This window comes from Megalops cyprinoides, chromosome 12 (genome assembly GCF_013368585.1).
Source record: "Megalops cyprinoides isolate fMegCyp1 chromosome 12, fMegCyp1.pri, whole genome shotgun sequence".
NCBI lineage: Eukaryota > Metazoa > Chordata > Actinopteri > Elopiformes > Megalopidae > Megalops > Megalops cyprinoides.
In genome coordinates this window covers 28,949,091-28,976,678 of record NC_050594.1, presented here as the reverse complement: position 1 = coordinate 28,976,678, position 27,588 = coordinate 28,949,091, and the positions used below count along the sequence as shown (strand labels likewise).

Genomic DNA, 27,588 nt, shown 5'->3' with positions numbered 1-27,588 from the left:
CATCTGGGTGATACCTGCCTCACCGCAGACCAAAGGGGTTAACGAATTTGATACCATTCCCCACATTTCAGCATAGTGCTCCAACCCCCCCCCCCCCCCCCCAGACAGCGTTTCAAGTGACAGAAGTGATGGATTGAAATGGTAACAGGATAATGCTTACTTTCACATTAGCGCACCATGCAAAGAAGGCGTGAGGCAAGCTGAGTGCTGTCTAGGGTCTGACCTCACTCGATTCGCTTTAATTCTGACTCATGTAGCCAGAACCGACTTCCTAAACGAGTGACACCAGCTCAGGACTGAAACACGCAGAGATTGACCTTTCTGCTTCTGTAAATACAGAATCCCTGTGATCGCATTAGTTGCGTTCAGATCCCTAAAGCAAGGGGGTTCGATTTGACATCTCCGTAAAATAATGCCAGTGTAGAAGAAGCGGACCAAGCGGGGTTGTTCTTGCCAGCCTTGGCCAGTGAGATCCGTCATCAGGGCGTCCCCTTCTCAGCCCGGTGTTTGGTGTCCCCTCTCTCGGAGCAGGGACAGAGGGACGGCTCAGCGAGTCTCTCCCACCCAGAGTCCACCCCCTTCTGCTCCCTTGTGGCGAACGTTCACGGCCTCCCTATTTGAACAAAGCATTCCTGGCGCAGACCCCACCCCAGCTATTGGCCCGCGTCGGTCTGTCAAGGCAGCCATGTAGTTAAATGCACCCGAGCCCCCCCCCCCCCCCCCCCCCCCCCCCCCCTTTTTGTTTTTTTTTTGCGAGGGGTTGGATGTGTTTGAGGCCGCAGTGTGCAGGCTGGCGCGGGGTAGGGGGGTAATTACTGAGCTGTCTGGGTGGGAATGATGGGAGTATAAACGCTCTGCAGCTGTATGGAGCTGATCTCATGGGTGGAGCGCCGGACAGCATGGGAGGCTGCCAGCGTGCCCAGACTCACTGGATGCTGCAGCACACAGCTGGGCAGCTCGGCTGCCCATCTCTCTGGTTTTGTTTAGATTGAAACCAAGAAAAGGATCGCACTGCACCCTTTTAGAATGTCCGAAGCTGTTATTGCAGGTGCTATCAGAACTGAAAGTCCAAAAGGCATATAATATGGAGAATATTTTTTTTTTTTTGTTTTTGGCATAGTCCTTTATGTTATGTGTTTGATAGTTGTTATACTTAGTGTTTGTGTTGCCCAACTGTCTCTTTGTGTGTGTGTGTGTGTGTGTGTGTGTGTGTGTGTGTGTGTGTTTGTGTTTGTGGGGGTACATCTATTTCACTTTATAGCTAAGCTGTTGCCGCTGGCCTATTGACACATCAGAGGGAACAAGTGTATTGCGATTTATGCAGCCAAATTTCATGCATCAGCGGCACCCAAGGTCTCGTTTGATCTCATTTAAAAGCAGAATATAACAGGACATTAAAGAGCCGAATCGCTCCGTTTCCCACTCCGGTTTTTCGGGCACGATGGCCAAGAGCTCAGCGGAGTGCAACGCAACAGTGCCGTTCCCCTCGCCCTCGCCCCCGCCCCGCCCCGCCTGTTCAGGAAATTTGCTCCCTGACAAGAGAGGTGACTCCACGCGAAGGGGGCCCCGTCCCCTTCGTTAGGCTAACGAGGTCCAGAACAAGGGGCCGTGTGTGGCAGGCCCGGCCGGCTCGCCTGCAGCCGCTGAGGTACTCTCACTCGAGTAAAGGGGAAGGGGCGGGAGAAAAAACAAACCCGCGAGTGAAAAAGGAAATCGATTCTTAATATAAGCTGCTCAGTTCCTCGGAAACCACATCCTCTTTGTAGCTGCTACTGTACTGGTATCTTTTTTTGTTTGAAAAGCCTGTTTACGCACACTGTACCATCCTGCCCCAGTTAAGGCCCTGTGAGCCTCTTGCTGCGCTGGAATCCTGATGTGTTCAGCCAGCCAGCCTGCGACGGAGGGGCAGTTGTGAATCAGTTCTGTGGAATCCCGGCGGCGTGGGACAGGCGAGGCTCTGGGTCGGGGTTATTTTTACACGCGTGTGCGTGTTGCGCCTGTGGGGGAGCATGCTGGCGGGGGGGGGGGGGGTCGGTGGCAGGAGGGCTGTTTTTATCTCCCCAGGCTTCGTAAAGTAGCACCCGTTTCCTCCACCAGAGATTTCACGATGCTTGTTTTTGTGCACACAAGATGCAACCCTCGCCACCCCCCACCCCCCCGCCACCTCACCCCCTGCCCGCTTCCTCCGAGAATGGGCCAACACAGCGCTGAACACGAAATCTTTGCCTTTGTCTCCAGTCCTCCTCCTTTAAAACTTAATGAGAGAACTTGGTGTGGGGTGCTGTGCTTTTGTGCACCACCTGACTCGCACTGTCCCGTGACACAGATTGCCCAGGGACAGCCCAAAAGGCAGGCCCATTTTTGTTTCCCATGTCTTTCCCCCTTATTGTCGGGGAAAAGGCACACAAAAGCCGCAGAGCGGAGGGCCCAGATCGCGCGTGGCCCGGGCTGGGCTCCCCCCGCGCAGCGGCCGGCCTGTCTGGTGTCTGGGCGCGGGCGGGAGCGGGAGCGCCACCGCGTCCCGGATAAGGGGGGGGAAGCAGGCTCCTGGTAAATGTGCTGTGGAAGAGCAGATTGCGCGGGCGCAGCTGTCGGGGAAGCGGGGATGGATGGAGGGGGAACAGGAGGGCAGGGACGGCCACCTCTGTCACTTGTCTGCCAGCCCGGCAGGCCCGCTGCGTGCTTACTTTGCTGTGCAGAAGCAGCCCGCCACGCAACCCGCGCCGTTGGCAGCGCGCTCCAACGCTCCCTCCGCTTCCCCGGGCACCCCCCTGCCGCTCACACGCTCCCCCCCCCCCCCCCGCAGCCCCACCCACCCCCATGCCAAACTAATGACTCACCCCCGTCGGAAACGGCATCGGAGTGGCGTGGAGCTCCCCGTCTCCGACATCAATCTTCCGGGCCCGCTTTTCCCGGCACCTGGAAAAAAATGGAGGCGCAAAAAGCACTCAGCTGTTCTCTCAGATGGAGTCTGGCTGCGCGGGCAGATTGCCGTAGATTCCCGCTTCTGTCAGATCCACATTAGTCTCTGCGCTGCTGATGTTCGCCATCAATTCTGAGAGAAGTTTTCGGCTTTTTTTTTTTTTTTTTTTTTTTACGGACAATAACACTGACAGTTGTTCTTGCGTACTTCACGTCAAGTTTATTCAACTTTTGTTTCGTTGAGTTCGTTTTGCCTGTGAATTGACGTGAGGTTAATTTCTTTTCACAGCCAGCGTTGATGTGTAAGGCTTCCAGTTTTTTTTTGAAAGAAAGTAAAAGGAAATACCTTTATTTCCGTGCAGTCCAATTCTAAATGGTAGCATTGTCTGCCGAGGCTTTGGGCCGCCTCCCGTTACCGCTGTTAATATCCACAGTTACTTCAACTTTGTCCTCCCTCTTTTGTTTTTCTCCCCCCATTTTACAGTCAGCCACCCATGTAGGGCCGGTGGACCGTTTTCTGGTGAGTGCAGGTTAGGGGAAAGCAGACATCTGATTCTCCTTAATTTGTGTGTTTGTTTGTTTGTTTGTCATGTGCAGTAACCCAGTTAACTAATCCATGGCCTGCTTGTTTACTGAGGGGAGGGGAACAAAAAAAGCTCGGAACACAAAAAAAAAAGAGTGAGAACTTCCCACAGTGTCTCTATGGTAATCAGCAGGTGTCACTCGCCGCAGAGAAGAAGCGAGGGCTTTCTTACGAGCGTGAGAACGAGGGGCTGACTCTCTGCCCCCCCCCCTCCTCTTTTTCTCTCCCCCACCCCCCTTTTTTCCTGTAGCGGTAGCGGCAGAGACAGCGGCGGCTGTGGCGGAGCGAATGCTGCAGTGGAATGTTAAAAAAAGCCGGGCCTCCAGACGAGGCCCGGGCCCACACCACGACCTGTTGATAACGCTGCCAAAGGCTCTGTAGCGCGGTACCATCCAGCTGCATGAGAAAGAAAGGAGCCAACAAAAGAGGAGAGGGACTGCAGGAAAAAAAAAAGAAAAAAAAAAAAACAAGAAGAGAAAAGAAAAGAGGGAGACAAAACTCCTGGGCGGTTTGGCCCGGCCTGTGAATATGCCCGTTGTGAGACCGGGCTGCCTTATATGGTCATGGGGAGAGGGTAGGCCTCAACCGCAGCCTGTTTTGTAGTGTCAGTCTGTCAGCGGTGACCTCTCCATTGGGGAGCCCCCACTCCGGCGGGCGGCGGCAGCTCATTGAGATGCAGGGCACAGGGCAGCCGGGTGCAGCTGCAGGCTACAGGCAGGACCCCAGCAGAATGGGCCGGGAGGGGATGGAGGGGGCGGCCCAGGAAAAACCAACAAAAGACACGGCCCCCTGTTTTTGAGTTTTAATTCCCTAATCCTCGCCCTCCCCTTCCCCCTCCGCCCCCCCACACGCACACACAGGCTCGCACACACACTGTCACCAGTGCCCCCTTCCCTCGTCTCATCCCTAGCCATGAACGGCCAGGAACAAAACCCAACAGCAGCCCCCTCAGGAAGTCCAGCTGCTGGGTGCAGGGACTGAAAAGTGCTCGTTTCTTCTTTCTTCCTTTTCTGTGTGTGTGTGTGTGTGTGTGTGTGTGTGTGTGTGTGTGTGGTGTGTGTGAGAGAGAGAGAGAGATGCCAGGTCCCAGGGGTTGGTCTCCTCTTTAAGAGTGAATCTTGCATGATGTGTTTATCAAAGAGCTAAGTTGGACGTTTTCATCTCCGCATTCCTTTCTTAGTGATATAGAGACACAGAGAGAGTCACAGGCTGCAGGCTTGGAAACATGGGAAAAAAAAACCACAGGCACGCTGAAAACCTCTCACACCTCTCCTGTGTGTGGTCAAGAAAATCTTTTTTTTTTTTTTTTAAATGGATTTATTTTTTGAACAACATTATTTTTTTCATTGAGGTGGATCTGAATGTTCTGTTCCTTGGGTATCTGGGCCATGTAGGCCTAGTTGACTCCAGATGTCCTTTGTGAAACATAATGAGATTAAAATCAGTTGTCTTGCATTTGGTGACCTGTCAGGAAGTGAGCAAAATCAGGAGATCACTAGTTAATGGTATGGCATTTCAGTTTATGAATCTGAACTGATAAAGAGGACTACAAGTCCAAAAGCATCATTTCCTTACCTTGAGTGTGACAGGCTGATCACTTGGATCAAAGCAAATGCCAAAGAGAAATATCACTGTTCAGTTGAGTGAATTGTCACAGCTCAAGGTTAACTCCAGTGGCAGATTTGAGCTGAACAATTGCAGTGTATCTCTAGAAAGCCTGGTCGTATCTGAACATTGCACAATGGTGTTAGAAAGACAGGCTCAGATTGTTGCGTAGCCTGTGTATTACAGCAGACTGGATTTAAAGCTGTTAACGGTGGTCCGTGTGCTTTCCAGCACTGCTGGAACCTGAAATGGTGCTGGAATGGGAACATAGTTAGCAGCACTGCTCTTTGCTGTAATTGAATTTGATGGTTTTGTGAGCCGATTTGGCAAATGTAGCTTGTGCATTTTAAACGAAAATTCCCTCCTGTCATATATTTCAGTTTGATTTAATGGCATACTTGGTGAGGAAGGGAATGTATGTGCATATTATATACTGCTGAGGTAAACTGTGACAGGATCGAAACTGGCAAGTGGAAGTGTCTGAATTTCATTGCTTTTTAAAACGTGGACATTTATAACCAATTTCAGCAGAATGACTATAAATTTCAGATTAAAATTTGAATGGCGATGAAGAAAAAACGCAGGAAGAAGTAGCTATCCGGCACTTTGTGTGAATTTCAATTCTTCCATTCTTCAAAAATGAGATATTGGATTAAATTATTAAAACAATAATTTACCGGTTTCCTCCCATCTACAGTGAGAATATGGAAAGGAGAGGGAAGATCCAAAGATAAATTGTGGAAATGATGTGGGAGAGTCAATTAAAGAGGCAATTTGCTCAGAATAATCAAATTTGCATTTAGTGCACATAGATCTCCGACACAGCTGTGGGTTTTTCTAAATGATCATCTGTACTGTATGGTTAGGAGGGAAGGCAGGGTGGTAGTGGTGAGGGGGAAGATTTACTACCCCTGTTCTTAAATTGTTTCATTCTGTTATGCATCGCCTTAGTGCAGATGGAGATCAAACGCAAACCGCACGGTCTGTGTTAAGAGGCAGCGCAGATACCGAAATGCCTTTGCAGCTTAACCCTATCGCTCCAGCTCTGGGCAGGTGAAGCCAGCCCTTTGTTTGGGAAGGCCCGTGGTCAGCACACAGGTTCCACAGGTCTTTGTGCTAGCACGTGTATGGGCGTTTCCACACGTGTGTTTTTTTTTTTCTCAGGTGCGTGCGCCCGTCTGGGTTTTGAAAGAGGTAGGGCCCTGGCTCACTGTGGCCACCTAGGCTCGGGCCGTGCAGCAGTTGGCAAATAAAGACGGATTTCCTTTTGTTTGGCAGAGCCTGGCTGTTCATTATTTTCCACTTTGCCCAGCGAGCATCCTCGGCCTCAGCAGCTGTTTGTCATGGAAGGACTCTCTATCAGTCCCCGACAGCTCCTCTACTGGGCCCCCTCTCTGCGCCGTAGGAGGGCAGAGGAGCAGTCCTCGCTCTCTTTTCCTCTCTCTCTCTCTCTCTCTCTCTCTCTCTCTCTCCATCTCTTCTTCTCTTCCCCTTGCTCCCCCCTTCCCCCCCTCTCCATTTGCTCCATCCCTCCCCTCATCTGCACCTTGTTCTGTCTCATTCTCTCTCTCCATCCACGTGTGCATGGGCCACCGGGAGACAGGCCGTTCTGTCTCTCTCTCTTTCGTGCTCTTCCTTCCCATTCTCTCCATCTTTGTGTAGACACACTTCACCAATAGACAGATGCCATTCTTTTTCACTGGGACAGCGGTGGAGTAGGAGGACACCTCTCTTGTGTCACTCCCTCATTCTCTATTTCTCCAAACATGCTCTCCTCCTTCCCTGTTTTTTTTAGTTCCTAAGAAGTTCAGTTGTTTGGGTGACAGACGATTCAAGCGAAAAAAAAAAGTCTAAACACACTGACCAGTTCAGGAAGCAACTGAGCTGTTTGTCTTTGTGTGATTTGGGAGGTGCATGGATGACTCAGTGGCTGTAATAGTGTGAAAAAGGAGTTTGTTTATCGATGTTATCTGCTGTTTGGTCACGTTGTCTAGCTGTGTTGCTTCCTGTTTTGAAGAACAGGGCTGCCGGTGCGCTGCCTTTGGGTCACAGTTGAGAAGAACGTGTGTCAGCCGCGGTGCGGGAGCCTCCTGTCACATCGCCAGCCCGTTCCGTTGAGCGCCCTTCTGCCGTTCATGTTACTTTTTAATAAACACGGAGCATTATCAGAACATTAACATTGATTTAGCGGCTGTAACAAGTCATGAGGAGGATTCGGTGAGGCCGCGGATAAGCTCCATGTCAGCTCTTTGTCCTCTGCCCAGTCATCAATCAGCGGCCCCGGTGAGGTGATGAAACTCCCCAAAACGGACCCAGAAAATGTCTGGCTGCGTTCCCCTCCCTGACATCTGAGCCCCGTGCTTTGTGTCACCTCTCCCCCCCTCTCTGATGCGGACTCTGCCGTCCCGCAGCGCCCCCCCTGTGCTCTCAGGACGGACGGTGAGGTCACGCCACGCAGGCTCCGCCTCCGGAGGTGCCACGCCCAACGCCGGGGGGAGGGGCGCATGTGGCAGCGGTCCGACCTGAGCCGCGCAGGAGAGGGCCAGCGGAAAAAGTAGAACTAATGAGAGTGAAAAGGGGAAGGGATGTTAAAAGGAGAAGGCCAGAGTAGCAGATGTTTTCACAGGAAGCAGTTGTTCAGAAGAGGGACAGAGAAAGCTAGGCTAACAGACAGTGGGCATTTCGGTGGTCACACGGCTTCAGTGCCAGTCAGTTTGGGGGAATGGGAAGGTACGCCAAGCCTCTCCCCGTCCAGTGAGATCCGGCAAGCGCCTCTTATCACTTTCCAGACAGAAGCTCCTCGGTTCCTCTCTGAGGCCCCGGTCTAAGAATGGCAGGCCTGTCCTGATGTGCAGGTCTTATTCTGTCCCATTGGTCCTCGCCTGGCGTTCTGTCATTCTTCACCGGTCCTGCACTCCGTAAACAGTAATCTGAAGGAAGCCATGTGCTCGCTGGTGCGAGTGAGGGAGAGCGAGCCCCACGGGCAGCTAAGTGTCACTTCTCCACAAAGCGCGTAGCCTGACTGGAAAATATGTGGGAGCTGGAATCGGCACGGGGAGAGTGGACCCAAGGTGCCACATTCCTCAGCGGTGAGCGTCTTCAGCACAGCACAGATGCCCGGTTCCTCTCTCCTTTCGTCCTGCTCACCAGGCCACACACAGGCCACATCTTTTAATCAAAATAACTATCTTATAGTTACCACCATTATTATTATTAATATTTTTTTTGGCAGTGGTAGTCATGCTGGTAGTAGTAGTCATAGCATTATGAGTGCCATTCTGCTTACATTTGGAATGGTAAAGCCTCTGACCTTCTTCTTAAAAGCCCAGTTCCACTGTGCGCCTCTACCACTGTTGTGGTAATGATTTCCAACTTGTAAACAACTAAAAGTTTGAGTTGTTAGTCAGTTTCTTGACTCAAGAAAGCTACTGGAGTAGCAGGAGGCTGTTAAAAAGCGTATGAGGGAATGTGCTTTCAGACGGCTGGAAGCTTACAGTGAGCTGGAGAGATCGGCATGTCACAGGGTAAGCCTCCTCGGCCCGCGTGTCAGTTGTGCCGCAGGCTGTCGTCAGCGGCGTGCAGCGCACAGCCAGCCAGCGGCAGCGTGCGTCAGAGGGGCTGGCAGGCGTGTCCTGGACCCCCCGCGCGAGGCCCCGGGGGAGCCTCTCCGCTGACCGCTGTGCCCCTCCGCCCCCCTCCGCCCTCACATCTGTCCCTGCCTGTCACTGCCTCCGCGCCCGTGCCCCGTCCCGGCCAGAGTCTCCGCTGTGCGTCCCCCCTACCTCAGCTCTCGGCCGCTCAGCCCTGCACACAGCCCAGGCTTTAGGCGCTAGGGATAGCGCTCCTGTGTCACCCCGCGAACGTGCTCTCATCGGCACTGCTGGAATAATGAGCTGTTGATTATCTGACGGGGGATGTCATCGTTTTTTGGCCATTTTGTTCCAGCCGGTGGTGTGAAGCGCGGCCGCTTTTGTCCTCCCTCCGCATTGCGCACATACTGTCCCTGGCCGTACCTTGGCACGGGGACGTGCGTGCCCGGGGGGCCCGGGGGGAGGGGGGAAGCGGGTCAGCCAAGTCGTTTACCGCAGTCGAGCGAGGTGCTGGTCTCCGAGGGGGCCTGGGATGCACCCCACCAGAGACTGCACCCGCATGCCAGAACGATTCATTCCAACTAACGATGCGGCCCTACCACGAAAGCAGGCCCCGCCTCTAACGTGCCGGGCCTCAGTCACCGCTGCGGTGTCATCAGACAAGCATATGCGATTGTGGCCGTGTTGCGCAGCTCGTCATCTGAGAACAAGGGGCTGGGTGGACGAAAGTCCTGATAATTACCGGTGGTCGATGGGCAATTCTTTTAAAACCCTTTTAGATCACGCAGCCTGACGGCCTCTAATTGGAATTGCACAAGTGCATTGAACGGGCGCATTATGAAAGTTCACAGCATATTGCCAGAGCATCCAGGGAGTGTTTCTCAATAAGGAGCACTTGCGCGGTTTTGAAACCCAACTGTAACTGCTGGAGAGCGCTCGAACACTGACGAAGTTTAACTAATTTCTAAATGAACTATGTGTATTTAAAGCACTTACTCTGCAGAATAGAGATGAAAAATCTCTCCCCGTGTCATGATGAAAAATGGCAACAGCAGTAATAACATATTGGACATCTGCTCTGAATGGGAATCTAAAGTGTACAGTGCTTTGGGGCAGATGTTTTCTCTCGCGCGCGATTCGCCCTGCCTCCTCCGCCAGTTGCAGTAAATCAGGTGTTTACAATTTGCCCGTATCCCATTTTAATGGTTTAATCCTGTAATGGTGAGTGACGCAGGGCTCCAAAGCCTCCTATCCCGCGGGCACGTCTCTGTTGCTCAACAGCAACATCCTGCCATTCGATGAGCTCGGCCGCCTCTGCGGTCTGGTGCAGCCTGTAACGTGGTCCCACAAAGCCACCAGAGCTGCACCGTTTCTCGGGTGCGACATCACCCGCGACACCTGTTTAATGTCTCCTTATACACAAGGTGCGCTGCTTACAAATCTGCCTGCCATTCATGTGTTTCCCGGGTTTAACTCTCTGACTCTGACAGTGATGATAGGCAGTGCATGAAGGCCCTGATGACAAAGATGAATGGAGGCCGCTCTCCAAAAGGAGCTTCCGTCTTTGAGCGTTTAGCAGGCCTGGTTTTGAGGCTAGTTTTAACCCATAAACTGGAAACTGAGCGGACGTGACTCACCCCCGTCCACCGTCTCCCCGACAACATGAGAGCTAGCGGTATTTGTGGACTGCCCCCAGCTCAAACTGCTTCCTGTTCCCCCCCGAGTGGCGGCGAGGAGAGGAACAGAAGCCCGTATTGACTGATGCCGCATCTCCAGACTGCTCTGTCACAGGAAATGGGGCAATTAAGGACAGCTTGTGCAGGCACCGCATGGGGTTAATGCCCAGCTCGCAGTAATTAAAAATAAATTACACTTCTCTTGTATAAATATTCAGGTCTCCTCCAGTACGAGGCCCTTTCTCCTTTATGGTGCGTAAGCTGTTTTCTCCGATTGTGGTAACATCTGGCAAAGCGCATCCTGACGGGTTCGCTGCAGAAATTGAGCTTCGCCGCCCCTCAGAAACCCATTGGCGGGCGTCTCCTGACAGAAGGATCGATGCGCCCGGATTGTGTCCGTTTTGGAGCTCAGCGGGGGGTGGAGGGTAGGGGAGTGGGGCATGCTGACTTTGTCACAAACACCTCTGCGCCTCGCTGCTGTCTTAAGTGGAAGTGGGTCACGAATATCCATGTCTTAAATAGGACACATCGAAACACCAGCGGCTCCAGAACTTACAAATTAGCACACCCAGGAAAAGGTAGCAGTACCCGGAATCACAAATTAGCGTGAGCTATTTCTGTGGTACCTTATTGATCGCTTTGGTAGGCATCTTCGGCTTATGTGATTCAGTCCTGTGCAAACACACTGAGCTCTTCTTCCATTCTCTTCTGCAGGAGAGTACATCAAGACCTGGAGGCCAAGGTATTTCTTGCTGAAGAGCGATGGTACGTTCATCGGGTATAAGGAGCGGCCGCAAGATGTCGACCAGCTAGAAACGCCGTTAAATAACTTCTCAGTTGCACGTAAGTTATCGCCCATCATTATCATATTAAAGTTAATGCCATGACAAACAACCAGGATACGTATTCATTTGACTTGATGAGTTGTAGAATAAGATGTGGGTCTACATGTTGCTCGCTGTTAGTATCAGTATTATTACGAGTAAGGCATTCTAAGACACAGTGGGCTTTGACAGGACATCGTGTCACCAGGACAGTTGAGAACGGTACAGTTAACAGGTTTACTGAGAGCTGTGTCTGCGCCTTTGTGTCAGAGGGGTAACAGCGCTGCGGAGAGAGAATCTACACATGGAAAGTTGGTCTGTTGTGTTCCGCAGATGATTGAACAGAGTAATTAGACAGCATATTGTTCGTTAAACAAAACGTTTCCACTTGACACCCTTGAGTTATAGTGGTTATTAACCGCTTGATTTCAATTATTTATCTTGTGGCTCTCTAACATGCTCCATCAGCAAGCATTCGCACCCGAATTTTCACCAAAGGGCCTGTCTCCGTCTCGCCTTGACCAAGCATGGGCCTGAGGTCTGGCTTTTAGAGAAGTATTAGTGAGTCACATTGAAGCACGGTGATGTCACAGGCTTCCAGTCTGTTCCTGAAGGGGGCTGTAATACTTATCTACACATTATACTCACACAAGCTGGTGCACATATTGCAGCTTATGGTGTGGCGGAATACATTATTTTACTCATTTTAGGCAGGTCATAATTTTAAATATACAAAATAATATTTCAGGTACATCCTTATTAATTTCCTGCTTAGTTGTTACTCTAGTTTTTGAGAATAGCACATTTCAAAGTGGGATTTCTTGTAGTCTTGAAGATCTGGTCCGTGACATTACAAAGCAGTTTCTTTAACATCCTTGCTTGACAGTATTGATTCCATGACCTTCACGTCTCCATTGCTAATTTTATTTGAGCTGCTTAATCTTTTAAAGGTGATACACCTTTACCACCTTCTGTGATCCTCTATTACTTTTCTTTGGCCAAGGGGGAAAAGGGAGGACCATTTTAAATACTCTACGTATGAAACTCTTAGCAGTGTAGAAGTACAGAAGAAACAGTTAAGAGAACAATCATGTAAGTAGGGGAAAAAACAGAACAGAAGCTGTTGTAATCCCTCTCAGTATTAAATGGCAACACCAAAATGCCTGGCAGCATAATGATTGTAGTATCAGGATGAAAACATTTAAATGTCTGTTTGAATCCAAAATGGCCTCATGTGGCACTGATAATTAACTACTAACTTTAAATACAAAAATGACTATTAAAAAAACGCTTTGGAGAACAGAATATACTGTATATTGAAACAGAAATGATTATTTAATGTGTCATCTTTTTTAGACACACATACCACACAGGACATTCTTCTACCACCACACTTTATGTGAGAACAGAACTATTATATAAATTAAGTATAAATAACAATATGAGAATAAGCCATCTCGATGAAGTACAAACAAAAATATAATTTAAATGGCTGCACTTGGAAGGTCCCAAACATTATGTTTTATTGCGTTTTGTTGTACATACAAGATACACAGTCTGTATTCAGGGTGTCCACACATTCTAACTGGCTCATAGCTAATGACTGGTGATGTTGTGAGGATGTGTCAAGGTTCAGACCCATTGCACAAAGACCTTATAGCTAAACAGAAATAAAACCATGATGGTTTTAAAGGTGATGATTAAAAATTTATGCTGTGTTTAGGAAGTGCCTGTATATATCCTACAAGGTTCTCCCTAGGAGTCTTAGCTGTGGCTGTGTATTCCCCCGGTGTCTGCTGGGAAAACCTGACCCCACCTCCCATCACACTGCTGCCTTGCCCCGCAGTGGCTGGTGGCGGCCCCGGCATTGTCACCTGCGCTGGCAAAAAGACAAATGGCTGTAACTGCGGGTCCCCTCTCTGTCCCCCTCCCCCCTCTCTGGATGTGGTCAGAGTGCCAGCTGATGAAGACGGAGCGGCCGAAGCCCAACACATTCATCATCCGCTGCCTGCAGTGGACCACTGTCATCGAGCGCACCTTCCACGTGGAGACCCCCGAGGAGAGGTGTGCGCGAGCCCACAGGCGGTGTCTGCATACACACACACACACACACACACACACACACACACATACACACACACACACATACACACATACACACACACACACATACACACACACACACGCACACATACACACACACACACATACACACACACACTCACTCACTCACTCACTCACTCACTCACTCACTCACTCACTCACTCACTCACACACTCACTCACTCACACATACATTCGCATTCACATACACTCACATACACACACACACACACACACACACACTCACATACACACCCACACACACACACACACACACACACACACACATACACACACATACACACACATACACACAGACACACACACACACACACACATACACACACACACACACACACACACACACACATACACACACATACATTCACACTCACATACACTCACACATACAGGGCCGGCGTGCATGATGCCTGGGACAAAATTATTTCAACGGGCCCCCGCCCCCACCCCAATTAAAATAAAAATACGCTTGATAGCACGCTTGGAATATCAAAGCCATGCTTTATTGTTAGGACAACTGAAATGTCGTTCAGAAACGTTCAGAAAACAGTCAGTGTCATCCGCCGCACCTTTTTGGTAGCAAGGTCATGTATTATGTCCTTAAAGTCCAGATTCTGCGCCAACTGACTCTCTGTTGAAAGCAGTGCCAAACCATTTAATCTGTCTTGAGACATAGGAGATCGCAAAAAGTTTTTTATAAGTTTCATCTTACTGAACGCACATTCACCACACATTCACCACCCAAGACACTCACCGGCAAGCACAGAAAAATGCACAGTAAGACGGGCAAGTCACCATAATTGCTCTGAATATTCAGTACATATCGTATACACTAGCTAGTGCGTAAGGAACCTGGCATGTCTCGACCTTATAACCAAGGGCAGATAGGTAGCTACCATGTTAGACTCAATAGTTACAAGAGCTTAAAATACAACAGCGTAAAGTAGCAAAATATTCCAACTGCACACTAATAATAAATAATGCGGAACCGGCAAGTCAAATTCAGCAACTGTCAGTCTTGCAGTTACCCTTCTGAAACGAAAGTTTAGGAAGATAGCTAAACTACCTCACTAACGCCTAGTAGGGCTCTCATTTCACTAGCAAGCTAATTTGCTGTTTTCAAACAAGACAGTGCAATGGGGAAAGTGCATTCCTTACATCAAGTTTTAATTTCCCGATAATGTCATTAAACGAACAGTCACAGCAAATGAGCCAGCAAACGTCTTCGCTCACTTGCACGAGTATGCATTAGCAGGCTAGTCATCATCTTTTTTTCTCTTTTCTTTTCGCTTTTGAGCGCCAGATTTCTGAGTAGACATTGTGACAGCTCGATTTGGTAAAGGGGGTGTGGACGAGTTAACGTAGGACTGTCCTTAAAACCAAACCATTTTGCAATAAATAGGGGGGACATGTTTAGGCTACATATTATAGAATGAAGATAAATGATTTTATGGCAAGCATCATGTATTCAAAGCAAATAATGCGAACACTTTCTGAAAACATGTAGATTTGTCTAAATATTCCACGAATCAATGGCCGACATTTATGAGTGAGGATCACGCTCTCTCCTGGCAACTTCCCCGGGCCTGCACACACATATGCTCGCACACAAACACACACACAGTCATACACTCTCTCACACACACATACACACACACACACAAGCTCACAAACACAAAAATACACTCACACACACAAACACACAAAAACACGTATACACATTTACACACACATACAGATCTGCACATTCTGTCTCACACATGCACTCAAACAGACACGTTTACAGACACACACATACTCACGCTCACTTGCTCACACACACACAACACACACACAGAAACACACACACACATAGATACACAGCATTCACAGGCACAAGCCCACACATATACACATACATGTGCATACAGTAACAGATGCAAATCCAAATGCACGCAGGGATGTGCATATTAGCAATAATATCCCCAGGTATGTACAAGAACTACAAATGCAGTTGTTGCTTAGACATATGACAGATGTGGAATGCTTGCATTGCAAGCACACACACACACACACAAACACACACACCCCTTAAATGATGTGACACATAAATGTTCATGTTGTAGGTAAGCTGAGCAGACCAATGCCTCAGAGCTTGCCAATTGATGTGATAAGCAGGTGTTTCAGACCAGGGGTTGTTCTCTCTGCCTCTCTCCATCATTAGGGAAGAATGGACGAAAGCCATCCAAGCCGTGGCAGACAGCCTGCAGAAGCAGCAGGAGGAGGAGATGATGGACTCTTCGCCCGACCCCATGGACATGGAGGTGTACCTGACCAAACCCAGACTCAAAGTGGTGTGTTCCCACCTACCTGCTCCCCAGCACCGCAGAAACCGAACATCCCTTCAGCCTCCACCCTGCCCAGCTTAGCAGCCGCTAACGTTACCACCCTGTTTCCAAAGCACGAGCGCCTGTCTATTCCCGACACAGTGTCTCCAAGGGCACCATTCTGGATCTCCTTCTCACACACGTTTCCAACATTCTTCCCAGCTCCAGGGGTCAGAGGTCACATGCGGGCCCGCCACATATAGTCTAACAGTTATAGAAGTGACATGTGTAGGGTTTGTCTCATACGCGTCCACGCACCAAGCATATTTCAGGGTGGTCACATGGTGGCGAGGGCTTTTTCAGCATCACTCTGAAGCAGCTGATGCATGTCATTGCTAATTGAACAATGAGAGCGTGAGTTTATAGCAGTTCTGATTTCCGTTCTGATCCTTTTTCCCCCCTGCAGACTATGCACGACTTCGAATACCTCAAACTCCTCGGAAAAGGCACTTTTGGCAAAGTCATCCTGGTGAAGGAGAAGGCCACGGGACGATACTACGCCATGAAAATCCTGAAAAAGGAAGTGATCGTGGCGAAGGTGAGTAGCCGGGGAAGGCAATGCAGGCATGAGAACCGAGACGGAGGCCTTTTTTTAAAAAAAAAAAAAAAAAAAAATGGTGCTCATTGTGGCCGTTGCACAAACCCTCTTTGTGATCTTTCAGGATGAAGTAGCGCACACACTCACGGAGAACCGCGTGCTGCAGAATTCCAAGCACCCGTTCTTGACGGTGAGAGACCCCCCCCCACCCCCAACCCCGTACACCTAACCCAAACACTCCAGCGCCACCACAAAGGCTCTCAATAGGTGGCCCTCCAAAAGCTCCGCCAGTGAGCACCCTTCAGGCGAAGTGCAGGGTTTGCTTTTCGGGCAACTCGAGCGATGCTAACTAACCTAGCTGGAGAAGCGGGCCTTCATTAAAGACCCTGAAAAGGCTTCTCGCCATCGGATGGCCTTTATTGAACTTCACGAAGGCTCACAATGTGAATACCCCCAAACTCTCTGCCTAAAGTGGCTGGGATAACACATGCTGTCTCTGTAGCGGGGAAAAAGAGTGCCATGGGCCATCAGTTGTCAGACAACAATGCGGTAGAAACTGAATTCCCATCAACTGAATATCCTGTATATTTGTGTATATTGAATAGACACTGTTTGGCAATATATTTAATGGTGCTAAAAAAATACTATGTGAGAATATTTTAAAGATGCGGTGGACATAAGCTGCACATAGTACCTATTGTAATGATGAGGAAAGGCATTTCTGTTTCTTAAATTGTCAGTTGAGCACTAAAATAATTTTGTCCTACAATGAATTAATGTTATTGTGTGAACTTTGTGAACTCATACTACAGTGAGAACAACAGCATGTATTCAGAGTCCGTGTAATTTTAGCATTTGCTTAGTATTTATAATTTGAAATGTAGCTCATTTGCAGTCTAAGATACGGAGCAGATGTTGTTGTGCAAGTTAAGAAGAAATTCAGCTAGATTGTCTGTATTATTTATTTTTGCTGCAGCGAAAGTCACCCTAAAATCCTTTAGTCAAGCTTTGCTTTTTCACCCTGCAGGGGCTGAAATACTCTTTCCAGACCCACGACCGGTTGTGTTTCGTCATGGAGTACGCGAATGGCGGAGAGGTGAGTGTGTAACGGGGCCAGGGGAAAGACGTTCGTAAGGCTGGTGGAGTCCGACTGAATACTAACCGCGCCCCCCCATCCCCCCCCTGCAGCTTTTCTTTCACCTGTCGCGAGACCGGGTCTTCTCGGAGGAGCGCGCCCGCTTCTACGGGGCGGAGATAGTCTCGGCGCTAGACTACCTGCACTCGGAGAGGAACGTGGTCTACAGGGACCTAAAGGTAGAGAGACGTTTGCGCTGGATATATGTAGCTGTGCTGGGCAGGCCTTTGTTGATTGGCTTCCTTACAGTTGTGACCTCACAGCTGGTGAGAGTTACCCTAAACCCTGAATGCACCAATATGATGCCGTGGAACTGAGTGATGGACTGTCAGATAGTTTTAGGAGAGACAGAGCTGAACAGAAAATGGTACAGAACTGCAGGCTGTTTTGCACCAAACTGATGGGTCATATGTATAGGAAAGATTTGCTTCCTCTTAGGAGTAGAAAACAAAAACCACACTCCAGTACATCATTTGGGCTGGACCTTCCAATTATGTAAAGACTGTAGCTACAAAAACGTTGGGCAAAAGAAGCAGATTTTAAAAACCCATGCTTTCAGAAAGGAAGCACTTGTGCATTTTAACAAGTGAGATAATGTGCTGCCACACAAAGTGTAAAGTAGCAAATCACCCGTGAAATATCTTTACAGTGTGCTATTTGATAAAAGCTGCTGAGACACCCAGATTTAAATTAATAGTAACTTTTCATTTAAACAAGCAGGGATTATTGTAGGAAGTATAGATCAGCAGGTAACGTTCCCTTGCCTGAACACACACATTTATCCTACCGTTACATAACATTATTGTCATAACATAACATTATGTAGCAGATGCTCCTATCCAGAGCAACTTACATAGCTGGATATTTAATGAGGCAATTGTACGTTAAGTAACTTCCCCGAGGGCACAGTGCCCCTGTGGGGAATCGAACCAGCAACTTTTCAGTTGAAAGCCCTGCTCCTTACCACTACACCGCACTGCTACCTGCCTCTACTGCTGTTATTTTTTTTTACTGTCCACAGCATCAGTAGTGGCAGGTGGTGAGAGCCAGGTCATACTGAAACAGTGTAGGATCGCTCCGTTGCCCAGTAGTGTTATCACTCTCATTGGTGTGAACTAGGCTTGAGTGTTCTTTCCCTCAGTTTCCAAACTAAGGGAACAGATGTGTTATCTGATATGCATGAAAGTCTAATTTTCATACTGTTGAAACAATTGAATCAGTGTGAGGTAGTTTAGAGGAATCGTTTGGTAGAATCAGCTGTATTGTAATCAATATGTTTGACTGTGTGAAGAAATGAGTATCAAACAGTATAAGTATTCCACAGTGTGTGACAGCCTTGCAGCAGAGACGCAGGCCTGGCCATATTTTAATTAATGTGGTGCTATTGATGTTCACCTTGGGCTGGAAAAAAAAATCGGAACAAGAAGTCATTTTTGCCGCAACAAATACGCTGCAGGCTCCAACTGACACAGTAAGCGTGGGGCTGCTGTTGAGGTGTGTTCAACCTGGGATCCAGAAGATGACATCACGCTAAGCAGTAGCTACATGTCAGGGCTCAGGAAATGACATCCAGAGCAAGTTAGTGACACCGAAATAAACAAGGTAAGAAGGGCAGCCATGGGGACAGTCAGATATCTTGGGGTGGGGGTGGGGGGTAGAATCTGTTGCCCCCGTCTCCCCCAGCTGATGAAACCGTACCAGCCAGGTCAGCAGACCCCTCCCCCCCCCCCACCCCGCTGGGTTTATGAGCCAGGCTCCCAGCCTGCTAAGGTTCTCCTGAAAATGCCAGGGTAGCAAGATCGGAGGATGTGCTGACTCGGTCGCGGCACTGCTGGCCACGTGTGAGCTACAGCTGCCAGGTGACTTTTGCTGTGAGGACACCGTGAAATTAAAGGCCGGCGGTCGCACGCACTGTCCCCGGCCGCGAGCCGATCAGACCCGACGCGCTGCCGGCGTGCTGCCGATGCTGACGTGCTGCTGCCGACGCCGCCGTGCTGCCGACGCTGCCGTGCTGCCGACGCTGACGTGCTGTTTGTTTGCCTCTCTCTCCTCCTGCAGCTGGAAAACCTCATGCTGGACAAGGATGGGCACATTAAAATAACGGACTTTGGGCTGTGCAAGGAAGGAATCAAGGACGGGGCCACCATGAAGACCTTCTGCGGGACGCCCGAGTACCTTGCCCCGGAGGTAGAGTGAGAGAGAGTGCTAATCGCGGGCAGAATTCCCCCCCCCCCCCCCCCCCCCCCCACGCCGCATTCACCCCCGTCCTTGCTAAAAGAGTTCCGGGTGCTGCCTCAGAGTCCTGGTGAAGACTGCTCTCTTATCAAGGCAGTTGTGAATATTTATGAGCAGGCAGACCTGGAACATATTTTGAGTCTTAATGATTGGGCCCTTACTACCATTTTATGCATATCCACAGTGATTACAGTCTGACCAGGACAAGTTGTGGTCTTGCTGCTATTGCATATTCATAAGCACCTGCTTTCACTGGAACTCCAGGTTCAATGCAAGGACCCCTCTTTCACCGTGTAGTATACAGAGTCACATTTCATTTCTACTGTATCAGCTGCAGTCACACAGTCTGAGAACGATGACATGAGAAGGGTCATACTGCCGTGGCATAGAAATCATGTGATCTTCTAGAGCCAATGGCTGGAATGCTGCTGCCAATCTTGGTTCCCATTGGTGCCTTGTGGGACTGGCTGAGAGATGTGGAAAAAAAGTATTAAGGAAACAAAAGAAAAAATGTGGAAGTTCTTGTTTTTTGACAGTTGTGGAGGGAGCAGGTGTGTGGATTTCTGCAAGTATAGTTTTCTCACATATGCAGGGCGAGAGGACCATACCACACGCCGAATCCCTGACAAGATAGGCTAATGCTTTGCTCTGATTTAAAGGATCAGACAAATGGATAATAATTTATGTCATTGTGATTTATATGAGCTGGCAAGCTTTAGAGTTCCTCTTGTAACCAGCAAAATAACAGAGGGATTGCTCGGTCGGGGGGGAGTGAGAGGCATGCTATCTCCTCGTTTTTGCTGGTGGACCTGGCCTGAGCGTATGGGCGTGGCAGGTGTGATGGGTAAAACGATATGGCATTGTGTATGCGTGGCAGTCCCCCCACCCCACCCCCCACCCCATCCGTCTCCTGCCCTCGGAATGTTTCCGGGAGAGGGGTGCCCATGTTGACACAGTTGCCGGCTCGTTGTTTTTAGCCCCCGTTTGGAATTTGCTGGGGGGCTTGGCAGTGCCTGGGGAAACGTGAGCTTCCTCCCCTGGAGAAAAGGCCACAGTGGCTACAGCTGCTCCTGGCTTCTGAGGGGGCTTCAGCCCACAGCTGCCCAGAATTCCTCCCCCTGACCTGGCCCAAAGTGAGGTCCCCGCTCTGTCCCCCTCTCAACCCCCCATCCGGCAGACAGGCCCGTGAGATCACTCAAGTAGAGCGTGTGCAAAAGAAGACTGAGGTCTGCACATATCGTCACCTTGCTTGGACAGAACAGTACCGGAATGCCTACCGCTCTTTAATCCTGTTCGTCCTGTGTGGATTTAAGGCTAATGATATTGTAGTACAGTGTGCAGGAAGAATTATATAATTGCCTTGGCTATAGATGACTTTGTTTGTGAGGCCTTTCTTAACTTCAGATGTTAAGTATATTTCTGTGCCATTTCTGCAGAAGTTGAAAAAAATGTAGCACAGAGTTTTTGCCCAGTTGATTCTCAAACACAGCACTCTGTGCACCTGGATGACCTCTATCCATTTGCAGTGTAATCTACTGAATATGTCCCTGAGAGCCTCTATCTGACCGGAACGGGTCCTGTTTCACCAGCGCGGCCCTCCCCCCCCCCCCGCAGGCGCCTATCGCTCGGTCAACGTTGCGCTTATGTTCCCTCAACGTTGCGGGGACGTTCCGGAAGCACGATAACATCGCCCCCGTGCTAAGAGGCGGCGGGGGCCGTTCCCATGGAGACGGAAGGTGCAGCGGAGCAGAGGAGCGGGGGGCCAGACAGCGTTACAGGTTGTCCCGCAGTAAACAATGACCTTGTTGTGTGCAGGAGCGCAGGAATGCTGCAGCGTCTGGGAATAGTGCGCTGGCCGGGAGGAGCGGTCTCTGCGGGCCAGGCTGGGTCTGCCCCGCTCTGGGCGAGGAGAGCGCTGATTAGAGGGCGATTAGCGCCGGAAGAACTCTCAGCGTACTCGAGACGCTGCAGTGCGGCATCAAACTTGTTTTCTTATCTGTTTACAAGGAGGCCGTAAATAGATAGACAATAGATCCTGGCCGTAGGTGTGTTGACGAGAGGTCATTTTCCCAGTTTTGTCCGTCTGTTTGTGTTGGTGTGTGTGTGCGTGTGTGCGAGAGTGTGTGAGTGTGCGTGTGTGCGTGTGTGCGAGAGTGTGCGCGTGTGCGTGTGTGTGTGTGCGAGTGTGCAAGTGTGTGTGTGTGTGTGAGTGTGTGTGTGTGTGTCGCGTGCTTGTGTGTTTGTGTGTGTGAGTGTGCGTGAGTGTGTGTGTTTGTGTGTGTGAGTGTGAGTGTGTGCGAGAGTGTGTTTGTGTGTGTGTGTGTCTGTGTCTGTGTGCGAGTGTGCAAGTGTGTGTGAGTGTGTGCGTGCGTGTGTGTGCGAGTGTGTGCGCGCGCGCGCGCGCGTGTGTGTGTGTGCAGGCATTGCTGTCTTCCCCTCTCCCTGGCCTGGCGGGGCCATGTCTCAGTGTAACCGCAGCCCTGGTTACGTGTGAGGGATGAGCTTGGCTCCGGCGGTCCTGGCAGCTCCACAGCTGTGCCGCTCCTCTACATATATGGGGCAGCTGCGGGCCCAGCTGTCGCGCGGCGTGAATCACACGACAGCAGCGCTGGAAATAGAGCTGGCCGGGTAATCCTATCGCCACACCGGCTTCACGTTACCCCCTGCCCTCCCACTCCACCCGCCACCCGCCGCAGCCCCCTCAGAGACGCAGGGGCGCTGCCGTTCCATTTACGGCCCGGTCCGTCTGTCCATCCGCCGCGCTCGCCGGCCCTGGCCCCACGCGTCTGTCTTTATTGCTGTTGTCCATCTGTCCATCCGTGCATCTCTCTTTGTGTTTGTCTGTCTGTTACAGCTTTCATTTTGATCATTTGAGCCTTATATTTTGTAGACAGGGCTGTTTCTCCTAGTGTCCGGGGTTGTGTCTTTAAGCTAATATCAGTCTCTCTCCTCAGTAAATGGGAGTCTAGGCCCGGTAGAAGCTGTTCCCTGTTCGCAGGTTCCTGAAATGGACTTTTACATTTCTGTGACGCGGATTGTCAGAGTTTCCCGAAATGGGCTTGCAGCTTCCTGAAACGGATCTGCCGGAGGCGATCTGATCGGGCCGCGGAGATGAAATGACGAAGCAGGCCAGCCGCGCGTGAGAGCCCGGAGCAGCTGCGGGGGTCTGCGATGAGCGGAGCCTGCCCCGGGGAGGCTAAAATATCCGCAATGAGAGAGCGCGGGGACAGGGAGCCCCCAGCAGCGCCGCGATGGGTCCCCCCTCATGCCTCCGCCCGCTGAGACTCCCAGCGATTAAACACGCGGAGCTCCGGCGGTAACTCTATCCCCGCTCCTAATGCGAGGTGTGAGCTGGCCGGGGCTGCCCTCGGCTTTGAGGCCTGCCTGTGGAGCGAGGGCTCTGCACGCAGCCCCCTGACCTGCTCCTCCTTCCTCAGATCTGCCCTCTCTCCTGTCCCAGGCCTCTTCAGCTGCCTTGAATTCACCAGCACTTCACCGTAATATGAAGAATAACGTTGTGATCAACACAACCAGTACGGCCACAGTATACATTGCCCTCCAGATCGTACTATTCATACTGTTCCGCTCATGTTCACTGGTGCTGAGTGCTACACACTGTTGCCTCCACAGCTGTCCCTATTGGTCCATACTACTGCCCTCAGTGCTACATACCACTGCCTGCATTACCACCCCCAGTACTCCACGGTACTGCTGTTGGAGTGCTACACACCAGCAATATCAGTGAACACTGACCTCCTTACTGTCCCCCAGGTGCTAGAGGACAATGACTACGGGCGGGCGGTGGACTGGTGGGGGCTGGGCGTGGTCATGTACGAGATGATGTGCGGCAGGCTGCCCTTCTACAACCAGGACCACGAGAAGCTGTTCGAGCTCATCCTCATGGAGGACATCCGCTTCCCTCGCACGCTGGCGCCCGAGGCCAAGTCCCTGCTGTCCGGCCTGCTCAAAAAGGACCCCAGGCAGCGGTGAGTGGCTCCGCCTTTTCCCCCTCCTGGCGTCACTCCCTATCCCCAGCGTCTGCAGGTTGCATCATCATGGTAAAGTTTAGATAATGTTATGAGCTAGCAATTAGCTGGTGCCTGCATTGCCTGTTTAGGTCAATGTTACTGCACTGCTCTATTGCAGTATGTGAAAGTCTGTTGCAGCTGTAGTTACTCTCGGTTGCGGGTCTCTCGCTGCTCCAGGTTAGGTGGCGGCCCTGACGACGCCAAGGAGATCATGCGGCACAAGTTCTTCTCCGGGATCGTGTGGCAAGATGTTTATGAGAAGAAGGTAAAGGAGCAGTCCTGCGCATTGCTGCACCTGGTCAGCAGCACACCTCCACACCCAAAAAGTACACAAAAAAACAAGGTTTCTACAGAAAAATAGAATGTTTATCACCAGAGCTGTGGTGACCCAATGTTAGACCATGGATAACAAAGCTGTAATCTGTTTGCACTGCTTAAGAGGGTGGTAAATGTGAATGTATTCAATTTAATGCCAGTTCAATATAGATTCAAGCCAATGCAAGGTGAAACCCGCCTTGAGGACGGAGGAGTAAAGCTCAAGTGGCCAGGTAGAGATTTAGAGGAGCAGAGCTGGCTTCATTCAAGCGCCGGAGTCTGCCGGCACTGGAGAGTATTATCTGCTGTGCCTGTTGATGCACTCTGCAGCATCTGCTTCTATTTGGCTCTAATCAGGGGAATGACTGCCTGAAAACAAAGCTGGAGTGTTGGGTAATAGGTTTGCAAGGCCACAAAGAGCCCATGATGAACACAGCCACAGCCACATCGGCCTGGCTGGGTTAGTGCCCTATTAAGCGCTAGTGTAAAAGCCTTCCCACAGTATGCTCATTATCGTACTGGGTGTAGATTTTAATCTGAAATAAAAGTGGGCCAATCAGAAAGCAGAAAGCATGGAAACTGCAGGAGGGAAAGTAAATGGGAGAAACGCTGCAAACAGCAGGAAATGTGTTGCTTCCAATCTAAAGCCTAGCCATTGGATAGTTTAGCTGAGAGGCATGGGGCTTTTTGGGTGCCCTAAGTCCCATGAGAGTATCTGGTGATTGACAGACAAATGAACCAATGTTCTTCACTCTCTCCCCCCCCAGCTGGTCCCGCCCTTCAAGCCCCAGGTCACCTCAGAGACAGACACGCGGTATTTCGACGAGGAGTTCACCGGACAAACCATCACCATCACACCCCCGGGACAAGGTACCCGAGTCCGAGCCATCTTTGGGTTCTCTGGGTGAAAGAAATAGCAGAAAGGGGCATGGAGCTCAGGTCTCAGCCACTGGCACAAAGGCCAGCACCGTCTTCAGGCACCAGGCTCCAGTGTGCCATAGCCAGTCTCTTATCCTCCACTTCACTGTCAACTGGTTTGCAGTCATCTGCGTTGGACTGTGCTGTTCATCCCTCTACAACTCCATGAGAATTTACTTCTGATACTTTGTACAGAAGTTTCTGCTACTTTGTTCTTGGGTATTTTTGCTATTAGAAAGCCCATGTTCTTCTAGTTACATGAAGTCTTTTTTTCCTTTTTCTGTATTTCACAGGATTTTTAGTTAAGGAGAACTGTATGAACGGAAATATTAACCTCTAAAACTGTATGTTGTTCATAGCTCAGGGAAATAGTTCAAAAATGGAAGCTGCTAGCAGTTGACATTGTTATCTGAAAGATGGACGTGCTTAAATAAGATATTCATGACAAAACTGTGTTCCCCTCCCCTGCAACTAGAATCACAAGAATATGTCCTAGTTCTCTCCTCATAATGGGAGCTCATTTCAACAATTACTCCCAGACTCCCAGCCAGAGACTGACGGACTGGAATGAATCTCCTGCACTCTTCAGTAGTTTCCCAATCAGGAACTAATAGTAAACAGAAAATAAATGACTTTGATAATTTACATTTTTTTTAAGGTTAAAGAAGATTAAATCATGTCTAGTGCCAGATTCATATCAATTGAATAAATGTGATCAGAGCACCTTTAGGAAAACCAGTGAGAGGAATCTGTTCTGTTGTGAGAGTGGTGCCCCCTGCTGGATCTCTAATTAAACATATTGGGCTGTATTACAGCAGTTGGCGTTATTTAACACTGATATGAATTGATATGAAAGTGCTGCAGAATATTAGCATGAGAATGAAACATAATGGTGCATTGTGAGTTTGTAATTGAAGTGACTTTGAAATTAATATGGTTCTACACTAAATTGTAGTCTCCACTGTCTGGCATTTGAATATTTATAATGTTTGAATACAAAAATTATTTTTGGAATCCCTTACTTCAGTGATTTAAGAGTTGAAACCAGATGTTTTTTTTCTGTTTCCAGACAAATTTGAAATTAAATTCTTTGACATTGACAGCTGCTCTGGATAAACCTAAAACCGAGTTTGCTAAGCTAGCTAACCGTGAAGCTAAACTCTCTCTCTCTCAATCTCTCTGTCTTCCCCCTCTCTGTCTAACAGATGAGAACATGGAATCGTTCGACAGCGAAAGGAGACCCCACTTCCCCCAGTTCTCCTACTCCGCCAGTGGAACAGCATAGAGCCCCCCCCTCCCCAACATTTCCCCAGTCCTGTCATTTCCCCCACCCCCACCCCACCCCCCCAGACTGCATTCTCAAAGACAGTGGCATTTCTGTCCTCCTGCTTTTGTGTTACGTTGCCGGCATTTTCTGCAGACGCGTTTTTGGTTGCAGTCATATGCAAGTCGCAGCGCTCCATCTGACAAAAGCAACGGCTCCTTCCTGTGTTCTCTGAAGACCGTGGTTCGTAAAGTTTACACGAAGTAACACTACAGTGCATTTCTTTGCATACGCTTTCACCTTCATATGGCCCGTCACGTCCTCGGCCTACTATGTCATAAAATTACAGCCTATCGAAGACAGCCTTGCTACACTCCAGTCACACATCGGCTTAGAAAGATGGTCCAAAATGTATGCTTGTTTGCATCACTGCCTCCTATTCCTGTGTCACTCCCTAGTCACAAAGGGGACATTTTCCCCTGGACAACAGACAAATAGAGAGACATGTTTTAGAATAATGCATTTCCACATTTATTTCCAGTGTTTTTGTTGTTGTTGTTGTTGGCCAACTATATGGACCAGTCCCTTTCTGTCATGGGTCAGGAGGTTCTCAGATGACTGATTTCTGAGAAGGTAGCGAGAGGACTTCATGTATTAATGGAACAGACAGTTTGGTCCTCCATTCTCAGCTTCCACATTATTGTCCAATGATTGAGGAACCCCTCTGGGTTGTCCTTGAATGTGGTTTATATTTGAAATTTAGCTTTAAGCACATCCAGCTGTTTTAGAAACATGGTGACGTCTGTAAAATAATGATGTTTTAAGAAGAGAATTTATCTGGCGCTAGATTTGATTTTAGGTCACGATCAACAACTCAGATGTTTCCGGCAAGAAAAACACAGCACATATCACAAAACACATCTCCCTGTGTGTTTGGGAGATGCGTATGTCTGTATTTCCTCCACAGAAGGATGAGAGAAAATGGGAAAAGGGAGTGGTATGTGGACCAATGTTAGTTTAAGGCCTAAACAGACTACCTGGAATGAATGGGTTAACTGTGCAATACAGCGGCGGAATGAGAAAAGTCAGTCACTTTACAGACGTCAACCTTGGGAGAGTAGGGTGTGTGTCTGTGCACGTGTATGTTTGTTATGAAACAAAATGTGTGTGCGTCTATGTGTATATGCATACATAAACATATGCTATGTACATTCTGTTTTGTAACAAACCTGTACCAATAGTGCATTCAGTGAAGAGATTTGAGGACCTGGAACACACGCTCGTGATGTCCGCTGTTGAGTATTCGGCCCACTCCACGTGGGCTGCTCGTCCGGACGGCAGCACGGCAGCATGCCGTCTTTCCGGAACAAGCGCTCCGGTTTCACCACGTCTGAACGCTCCGCTCTACTGACAGATACTCCGGACTTCCCTGTGAGATGGTGCCGTCTAGGGGCAAATCCTCTGCA

The 27,588-nt window shown here is 49.6% G+C and overlaps 1 protein-coding gene across 2 annotated transcripts in view; it reads left to right on the top strand.

Moving 5' to 3' along the window:
- Positions 1-26,179, top strand: part of akt1 (v-akt murine thymoma viral oncogene homolog 1) — a 40,459-nt gene extending 14,280 nt beyond the window's left edge. For both annotated transcript variants that reach the window (XM_036541874.1, XM_036541873.1), the window contains exons 3-14: positions 11,091-11,219; positions 13,153-13,264; positions 15,527-15,656; positions 16,096-16,227; positions 16,352-16,417; positions 17,255-17,323; positions 17,416-17,541; positions 19,421-19,549; positions 23,369-23,583; positions 23,803-23,890; positions 24,708-24,810; positions 26,064-26,179. In XM_036541874.1, the coding sequence (XP_036397767.1) occupies positions 11,091-11,219; positions 13,153-13,264; positions 15,527-15,656; positions 16,096-16,227; positions 16,352-16,417; positions 17,255-17,323; positions 17,416-17,541; positions 19,421-19,549; positions 23,369-23,583; positions 23,803-23,890; positions 24,708-24,810; positions 26,064-26,143 (1,379 nt within the window). In that variant the 3' untranslated portion in view covers positions 26,144-26,179. The remainder of the gene's footprint in view (positions 1-11,090; positions 11,220-13,152; positions 13,265-15,526; positions 15,657-16,095; positions 16,228-16,351; positions 16,418-17,254; positions 17,324-17,415; positions 17,542-19,420; positions 19,550-23,368; positions 23,584-23,802; positions 23,891-24,707; positions 24,811-26,063) is intronic.
- Positions 26,180-27,588: the final 1,409 nt, after the last annotated feature.